This window comes from Excalfactoria chinensis, chromosome 17 (genome assembly GCF_039878825.1).
Source record: "Excalfactoria chinensis isolate bCotChi1 chromosome 17, bCotChi1.hap2, whole genome shotgun sequence".
Lineage (NCBI taxonomy): Eukaryota > Metazoa > Chordata > Aves > Galliformes > Phasianidae > Excalfactoria > Excalfactoria chinensis.
This window is the reverse complement of record NC_092841.1, coordinates 4,158,871-4,179,722: the sequence shown is the minus strand read 5'-3', so window position 1 is coordinate 4,179,722 and position 20,852 is coordinate 4,158,871. Positions and strand designations below refer to the sequence as shown.

Here is a 20,852-nt window from a genome sequence, read left to right as displayed (position 1 = left end):
GCAGAAGTGCCAGCATGGAACAGCATCCCCTCCGCAAGCAGAGACCCTTCTTCACATCCCACTGCTGCACTGTGCTGCTCTGCAGAGCTGCACGCCCAACATGGGGACAAGAACCAAGTGACTGCAGCAAGCAAATGGCTGCTTTCATTCGGTCAAACCCGGCCATGGCACATCAGCACCAAAGGAGCTTTGTTTCCGCCCCCATAGACAGCTTGACCTCAATTCCCTGCAGAGGAGGCAGCCAGGAAGGTGATGCTTTTAATTCCCCTGCAAACAGGGACCCCCCCCCACCCTGAGCTGGGCAGAGGAGCTCTGGGTTTGTAATTAGTTTAATTGCAGCTAAAAAAAGCCAAGCACAGTACACAGTTAACAGGGAGCTGCCTGCTGGGCACTGCAGCTCTCACACCTGGACATCCCAGGGGTGTTCTGGAACCAGAAGAGTGCAGCTGCTTGGCACAGGTATGGGGTGATGCTCTGAGCACTGCTGGGTGGTGGGGAGCTCTGCAAGGCTGAGTGCTGTGTGATAGACTGTCACCTCTGCAAGGGGAAACCCTCACTCCTTACAGCCCCAGCAGACAATGGGGCAGGTGCTGCTTTATTAACCTGCACGGCCTTTCTCCCACCTGCCACAAAGACTAAAGCACACCTGCTGCCATGCTTTTAGTTTAAAATAAAGGGGGAAAAAAGAGACAACCAAGGGGGCAGGTTGGTCCAGCCCCACACTGATACTGCTGCCCATGCAGAGCACTGGGGCTGGGAACAGGGCCAGGCAACGTAGTGTTAGTCTGCAGGGAAACCCCCAACCACCCCAAGACCCTCCTGAGCCCCACGGGGGGCACTGCTGGGGGCAGGGCCTGCTGTCCCCATAGGATCCCACTCTGGACCCCCCCATTTAGGGCGCTCTGCCCCTCATGCTGTCTCCTTGGACTGCTTGGCTCGTTGCTTGCGCAGCTTGACGAAGGCCTGGGCCTCCTTGTCCCCCTTCCTGCACTCCAGCAGCTGCAGGATCTCGTCTCCTGGGGGGAGAAAAAGGGAGCGATGTGGGGTGGGGGGACACACGGTGTGGGGCTGGTTGTGGGGGTGGGATCTCCCCATACCACCGGGTTTGGGGTGGGTGAGTGGGAGGCGCGTTTGGGGCACCCAGCCCATGTCAGCCTGGTCCTCGTCAGCATCCAGGCCGCGCACGTGGCACAGGGGGAAGAAAGCTTCTCCCTCCAGGTCGTTGGCACCCAGCGTGTCGTAGTCAAAGACAGTGAGCAGCAGGCAGGCCCCGTCCTGGCGGCACTTCTCAGAGGGGATGAGGCTGTGGGGTGGGACAGACGGGGACATCTCATCCCGTGTTGGAGCTGTGGGGTGGGAAGCCCATAGGACACCCCGATTCCCCCTGCTGTGTTTCAGCCTCTATCCCCGAGCATCAGCCCACGGAGAGGGGGCAGGAGGTGAGAGCCCACCATGGGACCCACTTGTGTGGGGTGGGGATGGGGAGGTGGGGGCTGCCCTACGTACAACTCGAAGGCTTCGTCGAAGAGGGGGTGCAGTTCGTTCCTCTTGCACTGGGTGCTGCGGGCCACCACCTCTGGGAACTCATGCCTGGGCTCCAGGGTGAGCTGCACGAAGGGGTCACTGGAGCCTGGCGGGTTGCAGCCGTCAGCCCCCTGCTTATGGGTGGTCCTGGGCATCATCCAGAGCCCCCAGCCATGCAATGGGGCTGGGACATCCCCGCCTGGTCCAGGGTGACTCCATAGAGGGAAATAATCCCCTTCTTCCCTCAGCAGCCCCTGGGCTGCAGCCCCTGCTCTTACCATTGGAGTCCAATGGGATGAGGTTGGCGGCGTTGAGCACCTCCACGCGCAGCTTCTGCTCCGAAGGGCGATAGAGTGCTTTGATGGTCACTGCCCCGTACTTCTCTGAGCTGATGTCCAGCTGCACAGCACAGCACAGGGCTGTTATGGGGGCATCCTCCGGGTGCCACAGACCCAGCGCTGGGGTAAAGCCATTGCTGACAGGGTAAGGACCGGGGGAGGCCGTGGGCAGGCAGTGCTGGGAAGGGCTGGGGGTCCCATCCTGACTCCCACCTGCTCCTGGATCCTGTTGCTGAAGTACTTCTGGATGAGCTTGCGGCTGCTGGAGGAGCAGAGGGCCAGGCGGCGCTCCAGTGACTGCGGGGAGGACGACGGGTGACTATCAGGGTCTGCAGCCTTGGAGACACCCCTTCCCCATAGAACACTCAAAGGACATCCCGCCCCCCCAGCACCGTACCAGGAAGGCAGAGCTGCGGAGGGTCTCCAGGGGCAGCCCGCAGCCCTGGGCGTGGAAGCACAGCTCCAGGCTCTGGGGAGGAGGATGCTGTTAGTGGCAACCAGGTGCCCACCCAGAGACCCCCCCCCCCCCCCCCCCCCCCCACCCAGGGGACACCCCCACCCTCCCAGGTACCTTCAGGGCACAGTGCAGCTTCCTGCAGTGCTGCAATGATGGCACCTGCGGCCCCGCAGCCGCTGTCAGCACAGCCAAGGTGTGATGCCAGAGCAGAGCAAGGAGGCTGCGGAGTGAGGGAGGGGGCGGTGAGCTGGGGCACATACAGAGCACACACAGGTAACCAAGCTCATCCCAAATCAAGGCTTCTGAGCCCCGCGGGGTCCTTGGTCACCTCTTGAAGTTCTCCTGGACCAGGTGCTGATTGAGGTACTGCAGCTCCGACTCCAGGAACTTCATGAGAGGGATGATGGACTGCAGAGGAGGAGAGGAGCGTTGGGGTGGGCACGGGAGGAGCTGCATTCAGCAGGGCACAGCAGGGGGGAATTGGCGCTTACATCCTCAGGCTCCTGAGCGTTGTTGGAGGCTGACAGCTCTTGGATGTGCCTGGCAATGCCCGCTTCCAGCTGCCAGGAGGAGAAACACAAAGAGACGGTGAGGCTTATTTCCATCCCCGCGGGTTAACCTTCCTCGCTCCGGGCCGGATGCAGTGCAGCTGGCGGCAGGCGGTCACCTTGGTGGCCAAGGTTTGCACCACGTCCTGGACCTCGTGGTCCAAACAGGAGACGGCGCTGTCGAGCTGATGGTGCAGCGTGTGCTGGATCTGCTGCCGGTCAATGACGGCCCCCGTGCGCCGCTCCAGCTGGGCCCAGTCCAGCTGCAATGGCAGCTTCAGGATGAGCAGCCGCAGCTGCTTGATGTTGTTCACCACGATGCAGAGCTGGGGAGGAAGGTCGGTACTCAAGTTATCCCTCTGGCTCCAACCCCAACCCTCCATCCTCATCCATCATCATTCCCACTCTCATCCCTGCCCTAATTCCACCCTCATCATTCCCATCCCACCCTCATCCTCATCTCCAATCTCTATCATCAATCCCATCCTCACCCCCCCCATCATTCCCATCCCACCCCTTTCCCCAACCCCAAACCCACACGGTTTCCCTCCTGCTTTCCCACCCTGGCAGCCACCAGGGCCAGCTGATCCCTATGAGATCCAGACCCAAATACTGGCTGCTGATCTGCTCAGACACAACAGCCAACCCTTGGCTCCCCCTAAGCCCAGTGTCCAGCCCCATGACCAACCCTGTTGGCTGCTTCCCCCTCATTCTGTTCACACAGTGACAGATCCTCAGCCCTCTGCTTGATGAGCCGGCAGTACATCAGGGCGATTCTGCACATATCCTGCAGGGTCGAGAAGGAACAAACGATACCAATGGGGCAGCACGGAGACCACCACGTTGGGATGGGACACTGACCCCATTCATTGGGACCCCAAGCAAGAGGAAACTCCCTCTGCTTGTTGTTTGTTTGCCAGTCCCAAGAGCACAAACCTCCACCAGCTTCACCATGATCATGAAGGCTTCCTCAGGGTCCGGCCAGTTGAGTTGCTGCCAGGTCTTCACGATCTGGGCATAGCAGGTGGACAGGTCAACAGTGGACGTGCTGTGCTTGTTGTGCTCCCCGAAGGGCGTCAGCTGGGAGGGCACAGAGCAAAACGTGAGGGAGCTGCTGAGAGCCCAAATGCTGGGGAGGGGGACGTTCTCCTCCTGGGTTACCTGGTCCATCTTCACAGCCCTCTCTGCTCTCTCCAGTGCGATGCTGTAGGCTTTCTGCAGCCACTGAGGCACAGCTTCCTTGAACCACTGGTGGAAATCGCCCAGAGCCAAAGGGCCGTCCCTGCAGATGGGGAAAGCAGCTTCTGCCAGTGCATGGAGATGGCACGGGGCTTCCAACCCTCCATCATCTCATACACACAAGCAACAGAACAAGGAGAAAACTCCCCTTGCAGATCCATCAAAACCAGCTGAGAAAAGAGTGTAGTCGGAAGGGACCCAGGTGGGTCATTAAGTCCAACTAAGGACCCCATAAGGACCATCGAGTCCAAGCTTGAAACCCTTCTGGTGCTGCCCACCCCAACACCAGCCCTGCTCTTGGGTGTAATTAGGGGTGGGGTGAGAGGGACGGCTTTGGTGTTCCTCCAATCTGGTTGCTCATTGCCCCATCCCAGCACCACATCCCTGCCAGGTTGGTACCTCTTTGGGAGGAAGTCCTTCATCCTGTAGAGCTCCTGCAGGTTCAGGTAGAGCTGGAAAAGGCTCTCAGCCGTGGGCTTGGACATGCCAGCATCGACCTCACGCAGCTGCTCCTGGACATGCTTCGCAACCTGGCAGTGACAAAGGGGAGAAGGGCAGCTCATGGGGAATGGAGTTGGGGGCGTCCAGCTGGGGAGGCCATGGGCTGCCTTGAAGCCATGGGGTGAAGCTCAGCTCATGGCACTCCCTTTCATGTGGCATCCCAGGAGATGCTTTGGGTCTGGCAAATAGATAAATAATGATGGTGACTCCAGGGTCGTGCAGGGAAAGGTGGGAGTTCCCTGGCTTACAATGAGATTCCAAGCCCAAAGGCTGGTTAAATACCTCAGCCAGACTTTAGACCTCAGCCCCAGGAGTGCAGAGCAGCCACGGGATCACTCACCAGGCTCTCCAGCTCCAGGTAGGCGATGGAGAAGAGATTCAGCTTCAAGGTGCTACAAAGAGAGAAACAGAATCAGGAGCCAACCCCAACCCAGCAAACCCAGCCCGTCCTATGCCATTAGGGAATATGCAGGGCAGAGCTGGGACCACTCCTTTTGCAGGTGGGACCCAAGGACCAGGGAATGAAGCATCGAAGAGCATCATTGCTCTTGGTCCTGTGGAGGGTTGGTTGAGGAGGGGTTGAGCTCCACACCCCACCTGATAAAGAATTTATTCCATATTTTCTGGCATTGCTGGAGATCTCCTATCACCTCCAAAAGGAGTTTGGCCAAGGCTTTGCCGTTTTCCTCCATGCTCTGAAAAAGAAGGAACAGCTTGTTTGGGATGTTCAGCGATATCGAGGTGACCTGAGCTCCATTTGGAATGGACTCATTTCTATGATCTGTCCTTGTGGGGTAGCAAGCTATCGTTAGATCCACACGAGCAGCACTGTGCTTGTAGGGCTGGGAAGCATTGCTATGGAGCAGCAGAAGTGGGAACTGACCTTCACCATAGGCTGGAGGTGCTGCTTCTTCATATGGAACCACTCTGTCGTGCCTGACTGCAAGAGAGGAGCCACAGCGTGACAGCATTGAAGCTGGAGGATCGGGGGGGCTTTGCAGGAAGCCAGGTAGGTGTAGGGGGTGGACGGGAGGTCCCACTACCTTGAGTGCCTCAGAGACCATGCTGGGGAGGTCAGGGCTGAGCGTGCACAGCTCTCTGAAAGCTTTCATCTTACACATCTGGACCAGCACCCTGCAAAGGGAGAAACCATCGGCAAAACCCATCACCGACCCCTCCAAGGCAGCACCATTTGCTCAGGAGACCCTACACAAACGGACCTCCCAACAACCAGACTCACCTGAGCAGGGACTGCAGCCTCTCCGTGGACCTCGCGACAGAGAGAGGGAAGATGATGCGGTACCTCCGGATGAGGGACAGCCCATAGGTCAGCAAGGACTGGAAGGACTCTGCCAGCTCTGCTTTCTGGGGGAAGGAAGGGAACACACTGTTGTGGGTGGTGCTGGGACCATGGTGCTGCATAGAAGAGAGCCCCAAGGCTCTCGCTCCTCTCCTGATGCCACCAGGAACTGCTCCCCGGAGGGGTTGAGCTGAGCTTTGTGCTGAAAGCTCATTGCTATGCATGAAAGGTCCCAAATCACAGCAGGGGGCTCGGATGCCCTGGGAAAACAGGCCATGGGGAGGCAGCAGGAATTGGGTCAGATTTCATTGTCACTGCGCTTGGGATTGAGGGACAGGTGGACAGCAGCAGCTTCTCTGTGATACGGAACAAATTCCCACAAGTAAAGGGGTTCCCTGTTCTGTCCCGGTCCCATAACTGGTTTCCCTACTAGTAATACCCTGCAGCCCATCCCTGAGCTCTCTGGGCAGCCCCATACCCTACAAGCTCCTGCCCTCCCTATAGAACAGAGAGGGAAATGCAGCCAGGAGCCAACAGGAGATGTGAGGGTCACACCTCCCCACGTCCCACCTGCTCCGGCCGCAGGCGTTCCTGCACCCACTGGTACTCGATGCTGGTGATCTGGTGCAGCAGGCAGCTGCTGTTGAACTCCAGGCTCTGGTACAGCTTGCTGTACGCCAGCCACTGCCTGGGGATTAGGGGAGAGGCTGAGGTGAGCCCTGAGGAGATGGCACGGGGCTCCCCAATGCTACTACAGCCAGGATGGGGAAATGGAGAAGGGATACTCACGCCATGACCTGGTGGAAGTCAGAGAGATCCTTTTGTGTGGCATGCAGGTACAGCACAGTGCTGGCATGTGGGCTCAGCTCCCCGTCCCAGGCAGTGCTGCCGGCCTGCCAGGATGCACAGCTGGGTCAGGAGCTCTGCAGTAGGCCCCACTCATAGCCAGGCATCTCCTGACCCCATCATGGTGCAGCTTGCCAACGTGGCAGCCTCCAAGGGCATCATCCCCCATCCCATCCCTGCTGCTCCTCTCTCCCCACGGCACCTGGTGCTGCAGGATCTCATGGGACACCAGCTGCTGCAGGAGGTGGCGGTGCACGGTGTAGCTGGGCTGCGTCCTGCTGCAGGTGCTGGCCCTCTGGAATGAGACAATGCATGCAAAGCATGTGTGCAATAACCAGCCCCTGCGCGAGCAGCTGGGGACACAGGGACACAAAAAGGGTGGGGTTGGAGAACCATGGCTGAACTCACTCCCACCTTCTTGTGGGTCAGCAGGAACTGCAGGTGGCACTGGCCCCGGTTGGGGTACGTCTCTGTGCGCGGCTCCAGTTGGTACCACCGGTCATCCCAGCAGTGCAGGTCCTGTGTGTGCAGAGATGAGGGGCAGGGAGCTGCTCTCACAGAATCGCTGTAGGGATCTGGGCTGCCATAAGGATGGGGGTCCTGGTCACCTCCTCCAGGTTTCATTCACATCCAGGGCTCACCTTCAGGCGGAGGACCACGTTCCCAAGGAAGTCATCCTGCCCTTTGTCCTTCCGAGCATCCTTAAAGATCCTGAACGACAGGAGCAAGAGGGTGAAGGGATCCACGTGGTCACCAAATGGCCGCGATGAAGGCAAAGCAAGGCAATACGGAGATAGCAGAGATCTGCTGCCCTCCCTCCTCTCCTCCAAGGGTGTTCAGTGAACCCAGGGAGCAGACACACTGATCCCAGCCCCGCATGGCAGCACGCACCGTTTGAGGCCATGGAGATCCGTCAGCTCACCCAGCTTGTGCCGCACCGACTCCACCGTGTCCGAGTCCCTGTGAGCACAAGCAGCAGAGGAAAGGAGTTCATGTGATTGGAGAACACTGAGAGGGGAAACGGAGTCCAAGGGGATTTCTGGGCTTTGCAATGAGCGCAGATCCAAGGGTCACCCCACTGTTCCTCCCAACCCCACGCTGGGAGGCAGAACTCTGCTCCAGCTGCACTCACCACATGTCCAGGTGGAAGCTGGCTGTTTCTATGTCCTCAAACTCCCTGGAAGGAATGGTTGGCAGCTGTCACTGCGGCAGCAGCACATGGCAGGACAGTGACCTTTGGGAGGTGTGGGTGGAAGTGGAGATAGAGGTGGAATGATGATAGATGGAGGTGGAGATAGAGATGCAGATGAGATGAGGTGGAAGCAGAGATGGAGAGACAGAGATGTGGAAATGGAGACCCCCCCCCCCCCCCACACACACACACAGCCTGGGAGCCCCGAGATCCCTTAGTAGCAATGGGAGGCAGATTACAGGATAAACGTCTCGTCCCACACGGGGTTGAGGGTCTGGCTGATGATTTGTGTGCGATGGATCTGGTCTTCAGGGATGAGGTCCTTGACCACAGCCTTCAGCCTCCTCTTGCTGTCGGGGTGGGCCAGTTCCTGGCTCTTGGATTCGATGCCCAGCAGGCAGTACGGGTCACTGAACCCTGCAAGAGCCAGCAGTGCCATCCCCACTGGGAGCAGCAGCTGTCCCCATTCTGCAAAGCCACCCACCCGGCTCCACTTACCGCTGACGTCTTTACCCAAAATCCCCTTGGCTTCTTTCACAGTGGCTTTCAGACAAAAGATCGGGTTCTGGCAGAGAGAAAAGATTGCTTAACAGAGGGGAAAAGCAGCCACAATGTCTGCTGCTGGATGCACACCAGGACGTGATGCTGCTTTGTGCTCAACGGGGTGTCACTCACCCTAAGAGACAGTTCAGTGCCCCCTGTCACAAACAGGCTCAGCCCCCACACGGACCTGGGGCATCCCAAACCCAAACCCCCAAACCCAGCAGCACCCCAGCACAGAACCTGCCCCGCTCCGTACCTCCAGCTCCTGGACCTGCTGCAGGATGGCCCTGTGCTCCTCCGCATCCATGCCGAAAGCCTGTTACAAACATTAGGGCTGCTAACAGATGTGGCCCTGCTGATGGTGGCTGGAGGGCAGCCAGGGACTTTTCCAGCTGGAGGGGTGAGGAGCAGCAGGAAAGCTGGGAAAGCTCATTGGGGAGAACCTTCCGACCACCCTGCGGCCATCCCCAGCCCTGGGGGGGGGTCTTTATGTATTGCCTTCCGAGGGTCCTGTGGGGGAAGCACCCACCTTCTGCACGTAGGCACAGAGCTCTCGGCTGTCAGCAACGTGTTGGGGCCGGGGTTTGCCCAGACGGTGCCGGATGGTGTAAAGCACCTCCTGGTAGAGCAGGGCCAGCTGTGGGGACAGTGCTGTCACATCACTGCCGTCACATCACTGCCATCGCATCACTGCCATCACACCACTGCCATCACATCACTGCCATCGCATCACTGCCATCGCATCACTGCCATCGCATCACTGCCATCGCATCACTGCCATCACATCACTGCCATCACATCACTGCCATCGCAGCGTCCTCCCTTGTCTGTGTTTGCCCTCCCCTCCATTGCACCCAAGGGATGCTGACTGCAGGGGGCTCCTCCTGCACCCAAAGGTGCTGCCCCCACACCCTGATGGTCCCAGTGACGGCACCACAGGAACCCAACAAGCTCGTACCTCTTGCTTGGAGAAGCGGTGGGAGAGATCCATCTGGGGAAACAAGAGGAAGGAAGGGGTTCCCATCAGGTCTGGGGGCACCGTGATGGTGGGCAGTGGGGACAGGGTGGGCTTATCCCAAAGGTGCCACTAAACCCTGATGATGCCCTGATGGCACTTAAGGCAACGGAATGAAAACCATCGTTCCCCTCTGCCTGTCCTCACCTGGGGATGGGGACCATGATGGGGCTGTTTCCATTTGGGATGGCTCCCAGCACTTGAGAGCATTGGGAGCGCAGCGGGGTGACTCAAAAACAAACAAGAAAACCCCAAAATTCATATATTGGAAATGTTTGAAACTCATTTGGTCCTTTCTTGTGCTGAGCACTGACCCAGCTCAGATAGGGCTGGGGTGTTTAGGGGGGGGATGGATGGATGAGCCCAACCCAAGACCCGGAATGACCTCAGGATCCTCCTAGTGGGAAACAAAACCACCCACTGGATCGTCATTGTTTGCTTATGGCAAATCCAGGGCTGCTGTAATCCCCTGACCATCTGTGCTGGGTTCTGCTCTGCCACCGCTGCAGGTTAACACTGAAGCTGTTCCTGTTAGGGCAGGGCTGCAGTGCAGAACGTGGTGTGGATAAGGGGGTGCTGAGCTGTGAGCAGGGACACTGCTGCCATCGGGGGGACTCAGTCCCACTTCTCCCTTGGCACCAGCCCGCTCTGACTGCACACTCACCCCATTTCTCCACCTGAGCTCACCACACACACAGCCCCACGCTGCGCTCCTGCATCCGAAATGCCATCCCCATCCCACAGCACCTACCTCAGGGTTCTCCCCCTCCCTGGGGAGGGTCCCCAAAGACGCTCCTCCAGCAGCTGCCATCCTGGGGCTGCTGGGCTGAGGCCCCCCCAGCGCTGCTCTGCCTTCCCCTCACTCACACGCTCAGAGGAAACCGCAGCCCTTATCGCACCGCGGCCACTCGAGCAGAAACGGAAGCGTATAAGAGGAGCTGCAGCACAACGGGGGGGTAGGAGTGGGGTGAAGGGAGGGAGTGACATCCAAAGTCGGGCATCAGTTGTGAGTGAGGGGTTGGGAGAGAGCAGGCAAAAGAGGTCATAGGAAGGTAAAAGTGGTTGGAGGTGAGGAGGGCGCACAGCGGTGGTGAGGAGGGTCTGGGCTGCTCTGTGCTGCTCTGTGCTGGAGTACCCCATGAGCATGGGAGGAGAGCCCCATAGAGAGAAGTCGTCTGCAACGATGGGATCTGCAGCACGGCCCCAAAGCTGTGGAGTGAGAAACACTGCGGCACACAGACACCCCATGGCACGCGGATACCCCGAACAAGGTTGGGCTGAGAACTGGTGCAGTCATTGCATGCATGGATGGGGACAGCCACGGGGTTTTCCTGGCCGGAGGGGGCAGCAGCCATCTGTGCTGCCGAGCAGTGCAGCTCACTGAGCAAAAGAGCAGGAAATGAATGAGAACCCGGGGCTGCTGACAGCCTTCGTTCCTGTAAACGCTTTTATCTGATGGCAGCGTGTGTTCGCACCAGCACAGCCCTCCCCTTCGATCCCTATCAGAACCTGACTGGGCTGAGCTCAGCATCACATCCCCTCTGCTCCCTGCTCTGGGCTGTGTGCTGCACTTTGTGCTGCACTTTGTGCTGCTCAGTGCTCTCCTGGGCTCACAGCCCATAGGAATCCTGGATTCATGCTCCCTTCAGCCTTGGGCAGGCAGCAGATGGGACACGCAGAGGAGGCGGCCCAGCCCAGCCCTACAGACAGAGATACTGATGTGGGACATCACAGCATGGCATGATGTTACCGACAGAACAAAGCAGGGATGGCACCACGACACACGGTGCTGCTGGGGAGCAAACGCCTTCGTCTCTGCCTTTGGTTTTGGTTGCAAAATCTGTCACAGCAAAGAGGAACCGCAGAGATAAAGGCGCAGCAGGCACAGCAGGCACAGCAGGCACAGCAGGCACAGCAGGCACAGCAGGCACAGCAGGCACTGCAGGCACAGCAGGCACAGCAGGCACTGCAGGCACAGCAGGCACTGCAGGCACAGCAGGCACTGCAGGCACTGCAGGCACAGCAGGCACTGCAGGCACAGCAGGCACTGCAGGCACTGCAGGCACAGCAGGCACTGCAGGCACAGCAGGCACAGCACCCCCGAGCTGCCCATATCTTTGCTGCTTCTCAGCAGTAGAAAGTCAACAAGGGCAGAGCAACGCCATCCCCCCCAGCAGCAGCTTCAGCACAGCTTTCTGCTTAGCAGGGATAGCCCCATGGAGCCGAATGCCCCCCACCTGCAGGCTGGCTGCAGGACCTTGTGCCCCCCCCTGCTACCAAAGGACATTGACAGCAATCAGTGCTTCCCAAACCGGCTCCCCCTGCACACCAGCCCACCCCCCACGAGCACCACCAGGGACACACACCATAGATATGCACAATACAGAGCAAAGCCCTCCATCCCCTTTAAAAATAACACCCTAAAGGAAAAGCCCTTTCTCTATAGGCTATAGGGCTCTATAAGGCTGTAGGCCGCCCTGGCACGGATTGAGTCCATAGTTGATAATAGGGGTTATAGCTGCTGCTCTGGGGTAGCAGAGCTAACAGGTGGATGGACAACAAGCGGCACCGCAGCCTTTAAGATTCATCTTGTCCCTAAATGAGAACCTGGCACCAAGGGAGCCGCAGCACAAAGCGCTGCTCATCTTCCTACCTCTCCACCTGATAATCCCGGAGCCGCCGGCTGTCCTTATCTGAAGCTCTGAGCGGAAACAGGCCGAATGGTCCAACAATTGATTTCAACACGTCCCTTCCTTCACTTCTCCTTTTAAAGCCCGGCTCCGATGACTGCGCAAACCCTGTGATGGTTTGGCAAGTCACGCTGTAAATGGGCAGCGAGGGGAGCAGGGATGGGGTGGGAGCTTTCACAATGAGGGCACTGTGGGCCCACCCCATCCCTCACCCCCCCCCCCTTGCATCTTTCTGCTGCCCCAGACCCCCAGATGCTGCCCACCCTGGGATGAAACCAGGCAAAGCCAACACGTAGATAAGCAGCATTGGCAGAGCCAGGCTCACAGCCCAGCTTCAGCAGCACAATGCAGACCAATACCTTTTGCTCCAGGGTCCTGCTGTCCCAGGGCAGCCAGGAGGATGCAGCAGCGACCATGAGAGCACGGCCAGCCCTGAGCACTCTATGTGCTGCAATAGGGAGAGCAGCATTTCCAGCTGACTCACCCAGGGTTTGCAGACGGGTGAGTAATGGCGAGCATGACTGTGGAGAAAACCCTTGTCTAAAATTAACGTCCTCACCTCGCGTGGCCCGGCCTTTCAAAGCAACACACAACAAAGAATGAGGGAAAAGAAAGAAAAACACCAACGTGTATCACTTGCAGTTTATCACTCAGCAGGACGGCGCTGCGAGGAGGGCTGGGTCTCTTCCTTAGGCTGCAGGCGTTCCTGAGCAGGTAGGCACAAGCCCTCGGGATCAACAGCTCCCCCAGCCCAAAGCATTTCAACTGGACTTTCAGGTCCTGCCATAGGAGCAGCTCCTGCAATATCTGCTCTTTGCATAACATCTCCAAGAGCTTTGGAAATACCTCGTTTCAACACACCCCAGTGCAGGGGGGATGGTGTCACAGCCCCATTCAGAGCAGGGAAGCCGGCACCAAGAGCTGAAGTCCCATCACTAGGATGGGTTTGTACACACTGAGATACAAGGAAAGCAGCAGTGAAGGGTTTTAATTCACAGAGCGGGGGCTGTTGTGCTGACATCGGGCTGGAACATTTTCTGTCTTCATGTTTCCCTTCTCCACCCGCTTCTTGCTACAGAAATCAAGGCCAAGTTGAAGGGCCAGCATAAGAATTCATTAATGTAGTTACATGGGAGGACAAACAGCGCTGAGAGCAGCACTTGGAAGGTGTCCCTTGGCTACTTTCTCCAGCCATAGATTACAAGGAGCTTCTACATGACAACCGGCCTGGAAATAAACACAACTGGGTACAACGCTGAGCAGCTGCCTTCCCGTTTCATGAGCATTTGTGGCCATTTAATACCTTATTTTCATTTCCTAAGTAAGCCTCAGTCGAGAGAAACACCCCTTCGCACACACAGACACACACAGCGTTAAGATTCGAGCTGATTTCGCTTTACTTCACAGTCTTGGCAAAACAAAAGTGCATTTGGAAGTCATTCCACATCCATATATTAATCAAACATTTTCCAAATAAATATATATGTATATATAGAGAGATGCATATTTAAAATACCCATTTCTTTACATCACCGCAGTAGCAATTCTAGAAAAGTCAGTGCACGGAGCAGCCATTTGATTCGTCACCGAAAGTCAGACAGAAAGCAAACAAGAGCTGGTCCCTGTTTGTGTCCAAGCAGGCTGCATGCAGCAGGTCTCAGCAGTTCCCTAGCACATCATCTTTCTCCACACTTGCTGGGACGGATCCTCTCCCCCCACAAACACTGTCAGAAGTCAATAAGATCGGATTGGTGCAAAGCTTTGTACAAGGCAAAGTCACTGATCAGTGCTGCAGGGGTTCTGAGCACGACAGCCTTTGCAAATGAGATCAATGATACGGAAGGAAAATGCCTGAACCTTCAGTGCAAAGTAAACTCCCAGCTGATCCAGGAACACTACCAGCATCCAACAACACCCAGCTGCACAGCTCAGTTACACCTAACGACTTACTTCACCTTTTCATACATTCTCTCAAGTGTTTCCAGGGCAGAAGCGACTATTTTCTTCCCACGAACTATTAATTCACCAGTTAAATCACAGCAGTAAGATACTTCACTGGCCAAAGTGTAACTTGTGTTACAGGGGGGGGGGGGGAAAGAAGTGCATCAGTGACTATAAGGGCAACATTCAGGGCTTCGTGATCTCAAGCCCACGTATTGTAATGGAAAAAAGAGATAAGTGAGGATGAGTGTCCCCACGTGATCTGCAACCAGTCAGATGCTGCTGATCAGCCCTGCAAAGGGCAGCTCTGTGCAGAAAAAGGAAGCTTGTCAGCATCATCAGAGCGCACAGCAGAAACACAGGGAGGGCTATCAGATCTGTTATGACAGGAACGACTTGTCTTAAGAGAGTTTATCAGACATCTGCATAATGCGACAGACATCCATTTCCTCTGAGATTCCAAAGGTTCCCACTGCAGCCCTTTTTTAGTAGCAGAGGGAATAGTTGGGTGTGATGCTACAGGTTTCGAGGGCTATCTAGAGACACCTCTGTGTCTAGATACCCCAAAGTAAAGACAAGATGCCCCAAGCGCCTTGTTTCCATGTTATGAGCTTGTTAATTATCATTACTCTAAAGAGGTACGACTGAAGTATCAGAAGAAACAGACATAAAAGAAACTATCAGAAAGAGAACCTCCAGTTCTAGTGTTGGTGTGCACGGGGAGAAGGGAAAACCGTGGTAGGGCTGCAAACCTTCAGAGCTCTTTGAGGTGAGCCAGGCTGCTGAGATCTCTCCCCTTGCTCTGCTCGTATCTACCACTACAGTCCAGGAAAGCTACGTGCCTTGAGGTAAGGCTCTACTCCTCAGTGCTATGGACCATGCCCCGGGATTCAGCCAAAGTGGGAAGTAAGAAAGCAACGAGTTGTGGAGAAGTTCTCTGGTAGCTTATTGGTTTTTCTTGTCCTCTGGTGGGTAGTACGGAGGAGGGGGTGGCTGGTCCTGAAGTAAAGACAGTAAAAGCACATCAACGTGTGGCTAAGGAAAACCAAACAGAACACAGAGCAAATCAATTCAGACACACTTTGCTGTGTCACTGAGTAGAACTGCCAACACATCACGGCAGCTGTAAAGCTTTGTAACTTGTACATGATTCTCATTCTCTCCCAAGTAAGAAATCCCTGTGCAAACTCGCTTCCAGCACTTACCGTGGGCATGTAGACGTTGTGTGGGTTTACTGGGTTGTAATAAGCACTGGCAGCAGCTTCAGCAGCCTTTGCTTCAGCTGTCACAGAAAGAGAACAGACAAATTTGGTGGCACACAGGGAATTTTTACAGTTGCAATTCCACATCCTCTTGGCCATTCGCTGTTACAAAGCAAGCACTATCTTATCAGTGCTCAAGCTACAATGCAAACAATGCAGCTGCAGATGGTGTTTGTACTTGAGAGCACCAGGCCGGCCTTCAGACTGAGCTGGAGGTTAGAGGAGCTCCCTAAGCCCTCCTTCCCAAACAGTTTTAACTTAAATGCGGCTTCAAAGTTGACCTCATATTCCCCAGGACATTACAGATATGAAAACTCAACAAGGGAACAAAATTCTGACTTTTGTGAGCAATAACACTCATGTGCTTAACATTCTTGATCTCATAATCATTTCACATCGATTTTTGCACAGCTGTTGTCAAGAAGCAACAAGAGAACGTCTGCCAACTTCTGCTGCCGGCACTACGAAGCAGTTGTGAGCTGATTCATCCGAAGATGCTTCTTACCTGCAGGAGTGGAAGGCAGATCTGGACCACCGGAGGGCGGCTCCAAGGGCCCAGGGTACGGCGGGGGAGGCAGATGCATGTAACCCATGTCTGCACCTCCCACAGGGGGAGCAGGGTAAAACTCTGTCAGGAAAGGAGATAACACAATATCAAGGACTTAAAGCACTCTGGGTGGAGTCCAAACACGCAGCCAAAGCAAGCTAAAGGCAAATACCCTTAAGCTCAAGAGAAAAAGCTTCACAAGGCATCAGATCCAATGTCAAAGACAATGTAAAATGTTGATTTCTTTCCCTCTTTAGCTGTTGTAACTCCTGTTAGATAAAATTATCCTTATCTGCAATCCCCAGACTTACCAGGAGGAGGCGGTGGGTACGGATAGCCTCCATTGGCCACAGGTGGTGCATAAGCATAGGATCCATTCGGCATATAGGAGTAGCCATAAGCTCCGTTGGGAACTTCACCTCTGGAGGCTGGAGAAGGAAAGATAAGTTCACTTCAGCAAAACACCAAGCTTGCAGAAAACAGAAGCCAAGACCTACAACAAACTTAAAGAGGCCTTATCTGAAAACCAAAGAAAGCAAGACAGAAAAAACCAAGCAAGGTCCAAAGCTAACAAACCCACAGCTTGCTGGACGTGAAAAACGTGTTGTTTTAAGGCAAGTAAGTTCCAGATACAGCCTGAAATTCACGTAGACCGGAATCCAACCCGTCCCAGCTTAAAACTGCCCTTGCTGTAAAATTAAGGCAAGGCCTCCTGAAACCACAAAAGCAAAGAGCAGAGAGCATTAAGCTCCCCTACCTTGGGATGCCACCTGCAGCATACGCTGCCCAAACTCGATAGCACCCCCAGCTGTAAAGGTCATCTTGAAGGTGGCAGATCCTTCCCAGCCGCCTGCAGGGAGAGAAAACAGAATTCACAATGGAAGAGAAGCCATTTTGATGCCATTTAGCTTCTGTGCTTCACCTACAGAGGCCCTGTCCATACTTTTTTAAAGAGCTTATCCCAAATATCCAAGAAAAACCTGCAGAAAAAGCAGCAGAATTACCTTTTGTATCAGAAAATTCCACATTGGACAACATTTTCTGATCCAGAGATACCTGAATAATAGGACCAGCAGTAAGGGAGACATTCAAAAGCTTGCTCAAGTTGTGCCTGCTGTCACACAGGCTGCCAATAGCTCAAGCTATCAGGAGTGCTGGATTTACTCTAGCTTTGTACATGATTAGTGCAGAAGACAGGGATTCTGTTAATCCCATTTGCTACAAGGGTTTTGCAACTACACCTAACTGTCCGCTGCAAATTAGTTTGGGAGTCTGAGAGCCCAGTGAAGCAAAGAGCTTAATGAAAAAAACAAGTACCAGATAAATCCATTAGAGTTCATAGAAAATATTTCAAGTCAGGATAATAACAATTAAAAATAAATAAATAAATAAATTAGCCACATCTCTTATTACAGGCTAAAAAAGAAAACCACGCACAGCCCAGAGTGCCAACAATGCATCAAAGCAGTAGCTGTGTCAGTACTGAAACAGGGACATGGAGATAAAAGAGCCTTTTGAGTTAAGCCAGACTCCTCTGGCTGCTGCAGCAACATCCTCATTAACTAAGCCAGCCTCTGGGGGGAACTCGCAGAGATGTTGTTAAAGCAGTTTGCCTTTCACACAGTTCAGTGTTTGTCCTTACTGCTCAGCTCTCCTCTCACACTGGATGGTCCTGTTTTGCTCCCATACAAAAGCTACAAGGCTGATTTCAGGGTAATAGGCTGAAGCCCTGTGAGCACTGCACTGTGTTGCAGTGCCACAGCTAAGGGAATAAATCAGGCTCTGGATGAAATAAGTACCTTGGTAAGAAGTAGAAGCATAGGACAGTGATAAAAGTATTTCTTTCTTGGGAAAAAAAGTCTACCACAACCTTCTCATTGAACATATTATAAAGCTGCCCTCAAAGATTCCCTAAGCTCAAGGTAATCCATTATCTTCCAAACAATACAGCAGTGCTTTTCCTAAACAGCACAAGAAACGGATGTTGGAGATTCACACCTCGAAATCCATACAGATCCAGAACAGACCACGAGTGTTTGGCACAGAAGGATCTGGATGCAGAATTAAGAGAGAGGCTCAACTGACCAAGGCCAAGCGACGCCCTCAGTGCTGCTGCCACAGCCTGCTCCCTGCTCTGATGTTTACTCAGTGAGATCACTTGGCTGGCTGAACTCTGAATTTCATACAGAGGGCAGGAATGAGATCAGTTACACAGCTAATCTATTCACTGTAACTGTACAGAACAGACGGGGAATATTTTTAGCCGCTGGTTTCAAAGAGAAAAACACATTTTAGCAATACTGAAAGAACCTATGCATCCAGTATCCACTTCAGATTACACTGAATAATTACTTTACTAGGAACTATAGAAGTTCTGCATCTTAGCTCAGCTTTGTATCAGTGCCATACGTACCTCCTGCCTCCGCTTTTACTGTACCCTTGATATAATTTGCTCCAAAGACAGGCTGCTTAATCTCACAATCTTTCATCAAATAAAAGGCCATCCCAAAAGACTGCAGAGCATCCTTTCCCTTCGATATAAAGATAACCTGAAAAGGAAACAACATTACAAAGGGCATTTAGAATGAACAGGAAACATTGCCCCGGTTTATTATCTGTAGAGACTTCTGGTGGACTGAAACTGCCTCCCACACCCAAAGATCTCTGTAATTTCTGCAAGCCCCAGGCTTCTCAGAACTGTCACAAGGGTAAAATGATGCCTCAAGGCAATAAAGCCTTCCATAAGGATTACACACTCGCTCAGATAACACTCCTCCCAGTTCCTAGAGAACTCACAGCTCCACACAGCTGTGATTTAGTAGCTGAACTGTTCCATTCTGCATTGCCAGACCACCGCTCATTTCCAATCCTGAAGATGCCTGGTGGACTAAAACAGCTGCCTAGGTAAGAACTAATCAGATTGATTATCTTTTGACAGATAGGCAGAACATGCAATGAAGACATAGTGCTCCCCACAAGGGGAGGAAGGGTACATTATCCAGACCTTCATGCACTGTAGAGCAGACGTGTAGAAGTGCAGAGCCATGAAGAACTCTGACCTCCTTCTAATGCCTTCTACTACTTACTCGGTAGGGAGTCAAGAAAACACTCCCTTTCTTGGTCCCTTTGAATGCCTCGGGCATCGGTTCAGTATCACTGAAGGTCATTTCTACGTGATCATAGGTCATCAGAACACTGCAAACAAGAAAAGGCACAGTGTTACAGCTTGGGGCAGAAGTCCAGCATGCAGTTTACTGACTTACCAGAACTGGCTTAACCTCAGGCCAGTGACATGCTCACTCTGCCTTGCACTTCTTTATCTTGCTGCCTGCAGCAACTTCACTAGTACTGACTGCTTGTTCTCAGCCTTGTGTTCCTTCTTCATTGTGCTGATACAGCTACAGCTGTTTGCACAGCCAGGTGGTGAATCCAGTCAATTAAACCCAACAAGTTCTCAATGTATTTCTTACATTACGTTGAATTTTTGCTGGATCATTTCCCTAAATTGGTTCATCACGAGCAACACAAGAGAGGAAGGGCTGCTGTAGCAGGAACCCCTCAGCCTGGGTTATGCAATGAGACTACCAAAGGTCACCAGAATGCATCTCAGTCACTAGAATGTGATTTGGATCACTCCTCTCGTCACTTGACTTCTATAACCCCACACTGACTCCTTAAGCCTCAATTAGAGACCAGCCTGATTAAGACCAATAAAATACATCCGTACGGACGCAGGCAGTATAGTCTGAATATGACGACATCCACGCCAGGTAAACCAGTCCCTAACTGTGGGTGGGCACAGCACATTTATACCCATTACCATCCCCACTCGTTCATTTGCCTCTCCCTTCTGCCAGGAAGCACCTGGCCCTGCAGCAAAGCTACAGCAGGGCACATAGGCTCTGCTTGCTCTGACCGCACCTGGGAGCGAGGAGGAGACAAGCAGGGCCACAAAACAGGGCCACAAAACAGGGCCTATGAGGACGGCAACGAGCCAACCCTGCCGGCATACCAAGGGTTAACCCCCAACATGGCGGGGGGGGGGGGGGGGGGCTGAGAGCCCCTCTGCACCACATGACCCGCTAAAGGGAAGCAGGAAAAGGCCGCTCCTCGCCATCTTCGACCGAAAGGGGCTCGGAGAAGGAGAGAGAAGAGGAGCACGGCCCCCACCGCCTCACCTCTCGCTGTTGTTAACGATGACGCCGCCGCCCTCCGAGTGGTTCCTGTTCAGCGCCATGGCCGCCGCCGCCGCCCCCTCACAGAGCCAAGCTCGCTCTGCGCCTGCGCCAAGAAGAGGCCGACGGGGCGGGCCGCTGAGCGCGGTGCACGCTGGGACTTGTAGTCCCGAGGGGGTTGTGATCCCGGGGCATGCTGGGAGTTGTAGTCCTCCCGCTCAGCAGCCATATTGTTTTTTTGGGGGGTGTTAGGCGGGGTAGGAAGCAACTTGAGGGCTGTTTTCTGCCCCAAATCGCGTCTCACTGCTTCCCTCAGCCTTGTCTGCCGTCCCCGAGGCGCAGTGCCACCCCCTGCAATGGATGCGGGTATTAATTCGCCGAGCTACAGCTGCTGAGCTCACACGGACTTTATTACACACAACACAACGAGCCGGGCTCCTTTTTGGGACAACCCCTTTCCCATCCCATCCATCACCCAACTCTGCGGCCTCTGACCATATATAATGAAACCAGCTCAGTTATTCGCAGCCTGCGGGACTTGGCAGCTCTCCTCCCAGCTTCCTATTTTAGCACCAGGCACAAGGGCTCCCACTAACCTCATTGCATTCCAGTTCCCTTTATTTTTCCCCTTCCAGGACTTTATCTTTGCCTGCACTTGGCACATTGCTCACAATGAAGGTGTCATTCATCTGGTGGCACTGTGCACTAACTGAGGCTCTACCCCTTTAACAGCA

The 20,852-nt window shown here is 54.3% G+C and overlaps 2 protein-coding genes across 2 annotated transcripts; both read right to left on the bottom strand.

The window, feature by feature from the left end:
* Window positions 1–308: 308 nt before the first annotated feature.
* On the bottom strand, window positions 309–10,323 carry UNC13D (unc-13 homolog D). The gene is made up of 32 exons (XM_072351865.1): window positions 10,255–10,323; window positions 9,447–9,479; window positions 9,018–9,125; window positions 8,745–8,804; window positions 8,444–8,510; window positions 8,185–8,362; window positions 7,886–7,930; window positions 7,645–7,713; window positions 7,395–7,464; window positions 7,168–7,272; window positions 6,956–7,048; window positions 6,697–6,800; window positions 6,478–6,595; window positions 5,848–5,972; window positions 5,651–5,741; window positions 5,491–5,547; window positions 5,205–5,302; window positions 4,948–4,999; window positions 4,506–4,636; window positions 4,029–4,149; window positions 3,804–3,947; window positions 3,556–3,654; window positions 2,987–3,193; window positions 2,811–2,879; window positions 2,648–2,727; window positions 2,434–2,539; window positions 2,260–2,331; window positions 2,076–2,159; window positions 1,803–1,923; window positions 1,507–1,630; window positions 1,098–1,303; window positions 309–1,016 (listed from the first exon to the last, which is right to left on the bottom strand). Exons 1-32 carry the CDS (start codon window positions 10,312–10,314, stop codon window positions 910–912), a joined length of 3,204 nt encoding a protein of 1,067 aa, XP_072207966.1. The 5' UTR covers window positions 10,315–10,323; the 3' UTR covers window positions 309–909.
* Window positions 10,324–13,566: 3,243 nt separating this feature from the next.
* On the bottom strand, window positions 13,567–20,258 carry WBP2 (WW domain binding protein 2). The gene is made up of 8 exons (XM_072352091.1): window positions 20,122–20,258; window positions 19,030–19,138; window positions 18,357–18,492; window positions 16,701–16,793; window positions 16,255–16,371; window positions 15,902–16,024; window positions 15,340–15,416; window positions 13,567–15,133 (listed from the first exon to the last, which is right to left on the bottom strand). The coding sequence occupies exons 1-8, from the start codon at window positions 20,178–20,180 to the stop codon at window positions 15,080–15,082; spliced, it is 768 nt and encodes a 255-aa protein (XP_072208192.1). The 5' UTR covers window positions 20,181–20,258; the 3' UTR covers window positions 13,567–15,079.
* Between the last annotated feature and the right edge of the window lie 594 nt (window positions 20,259–20,852).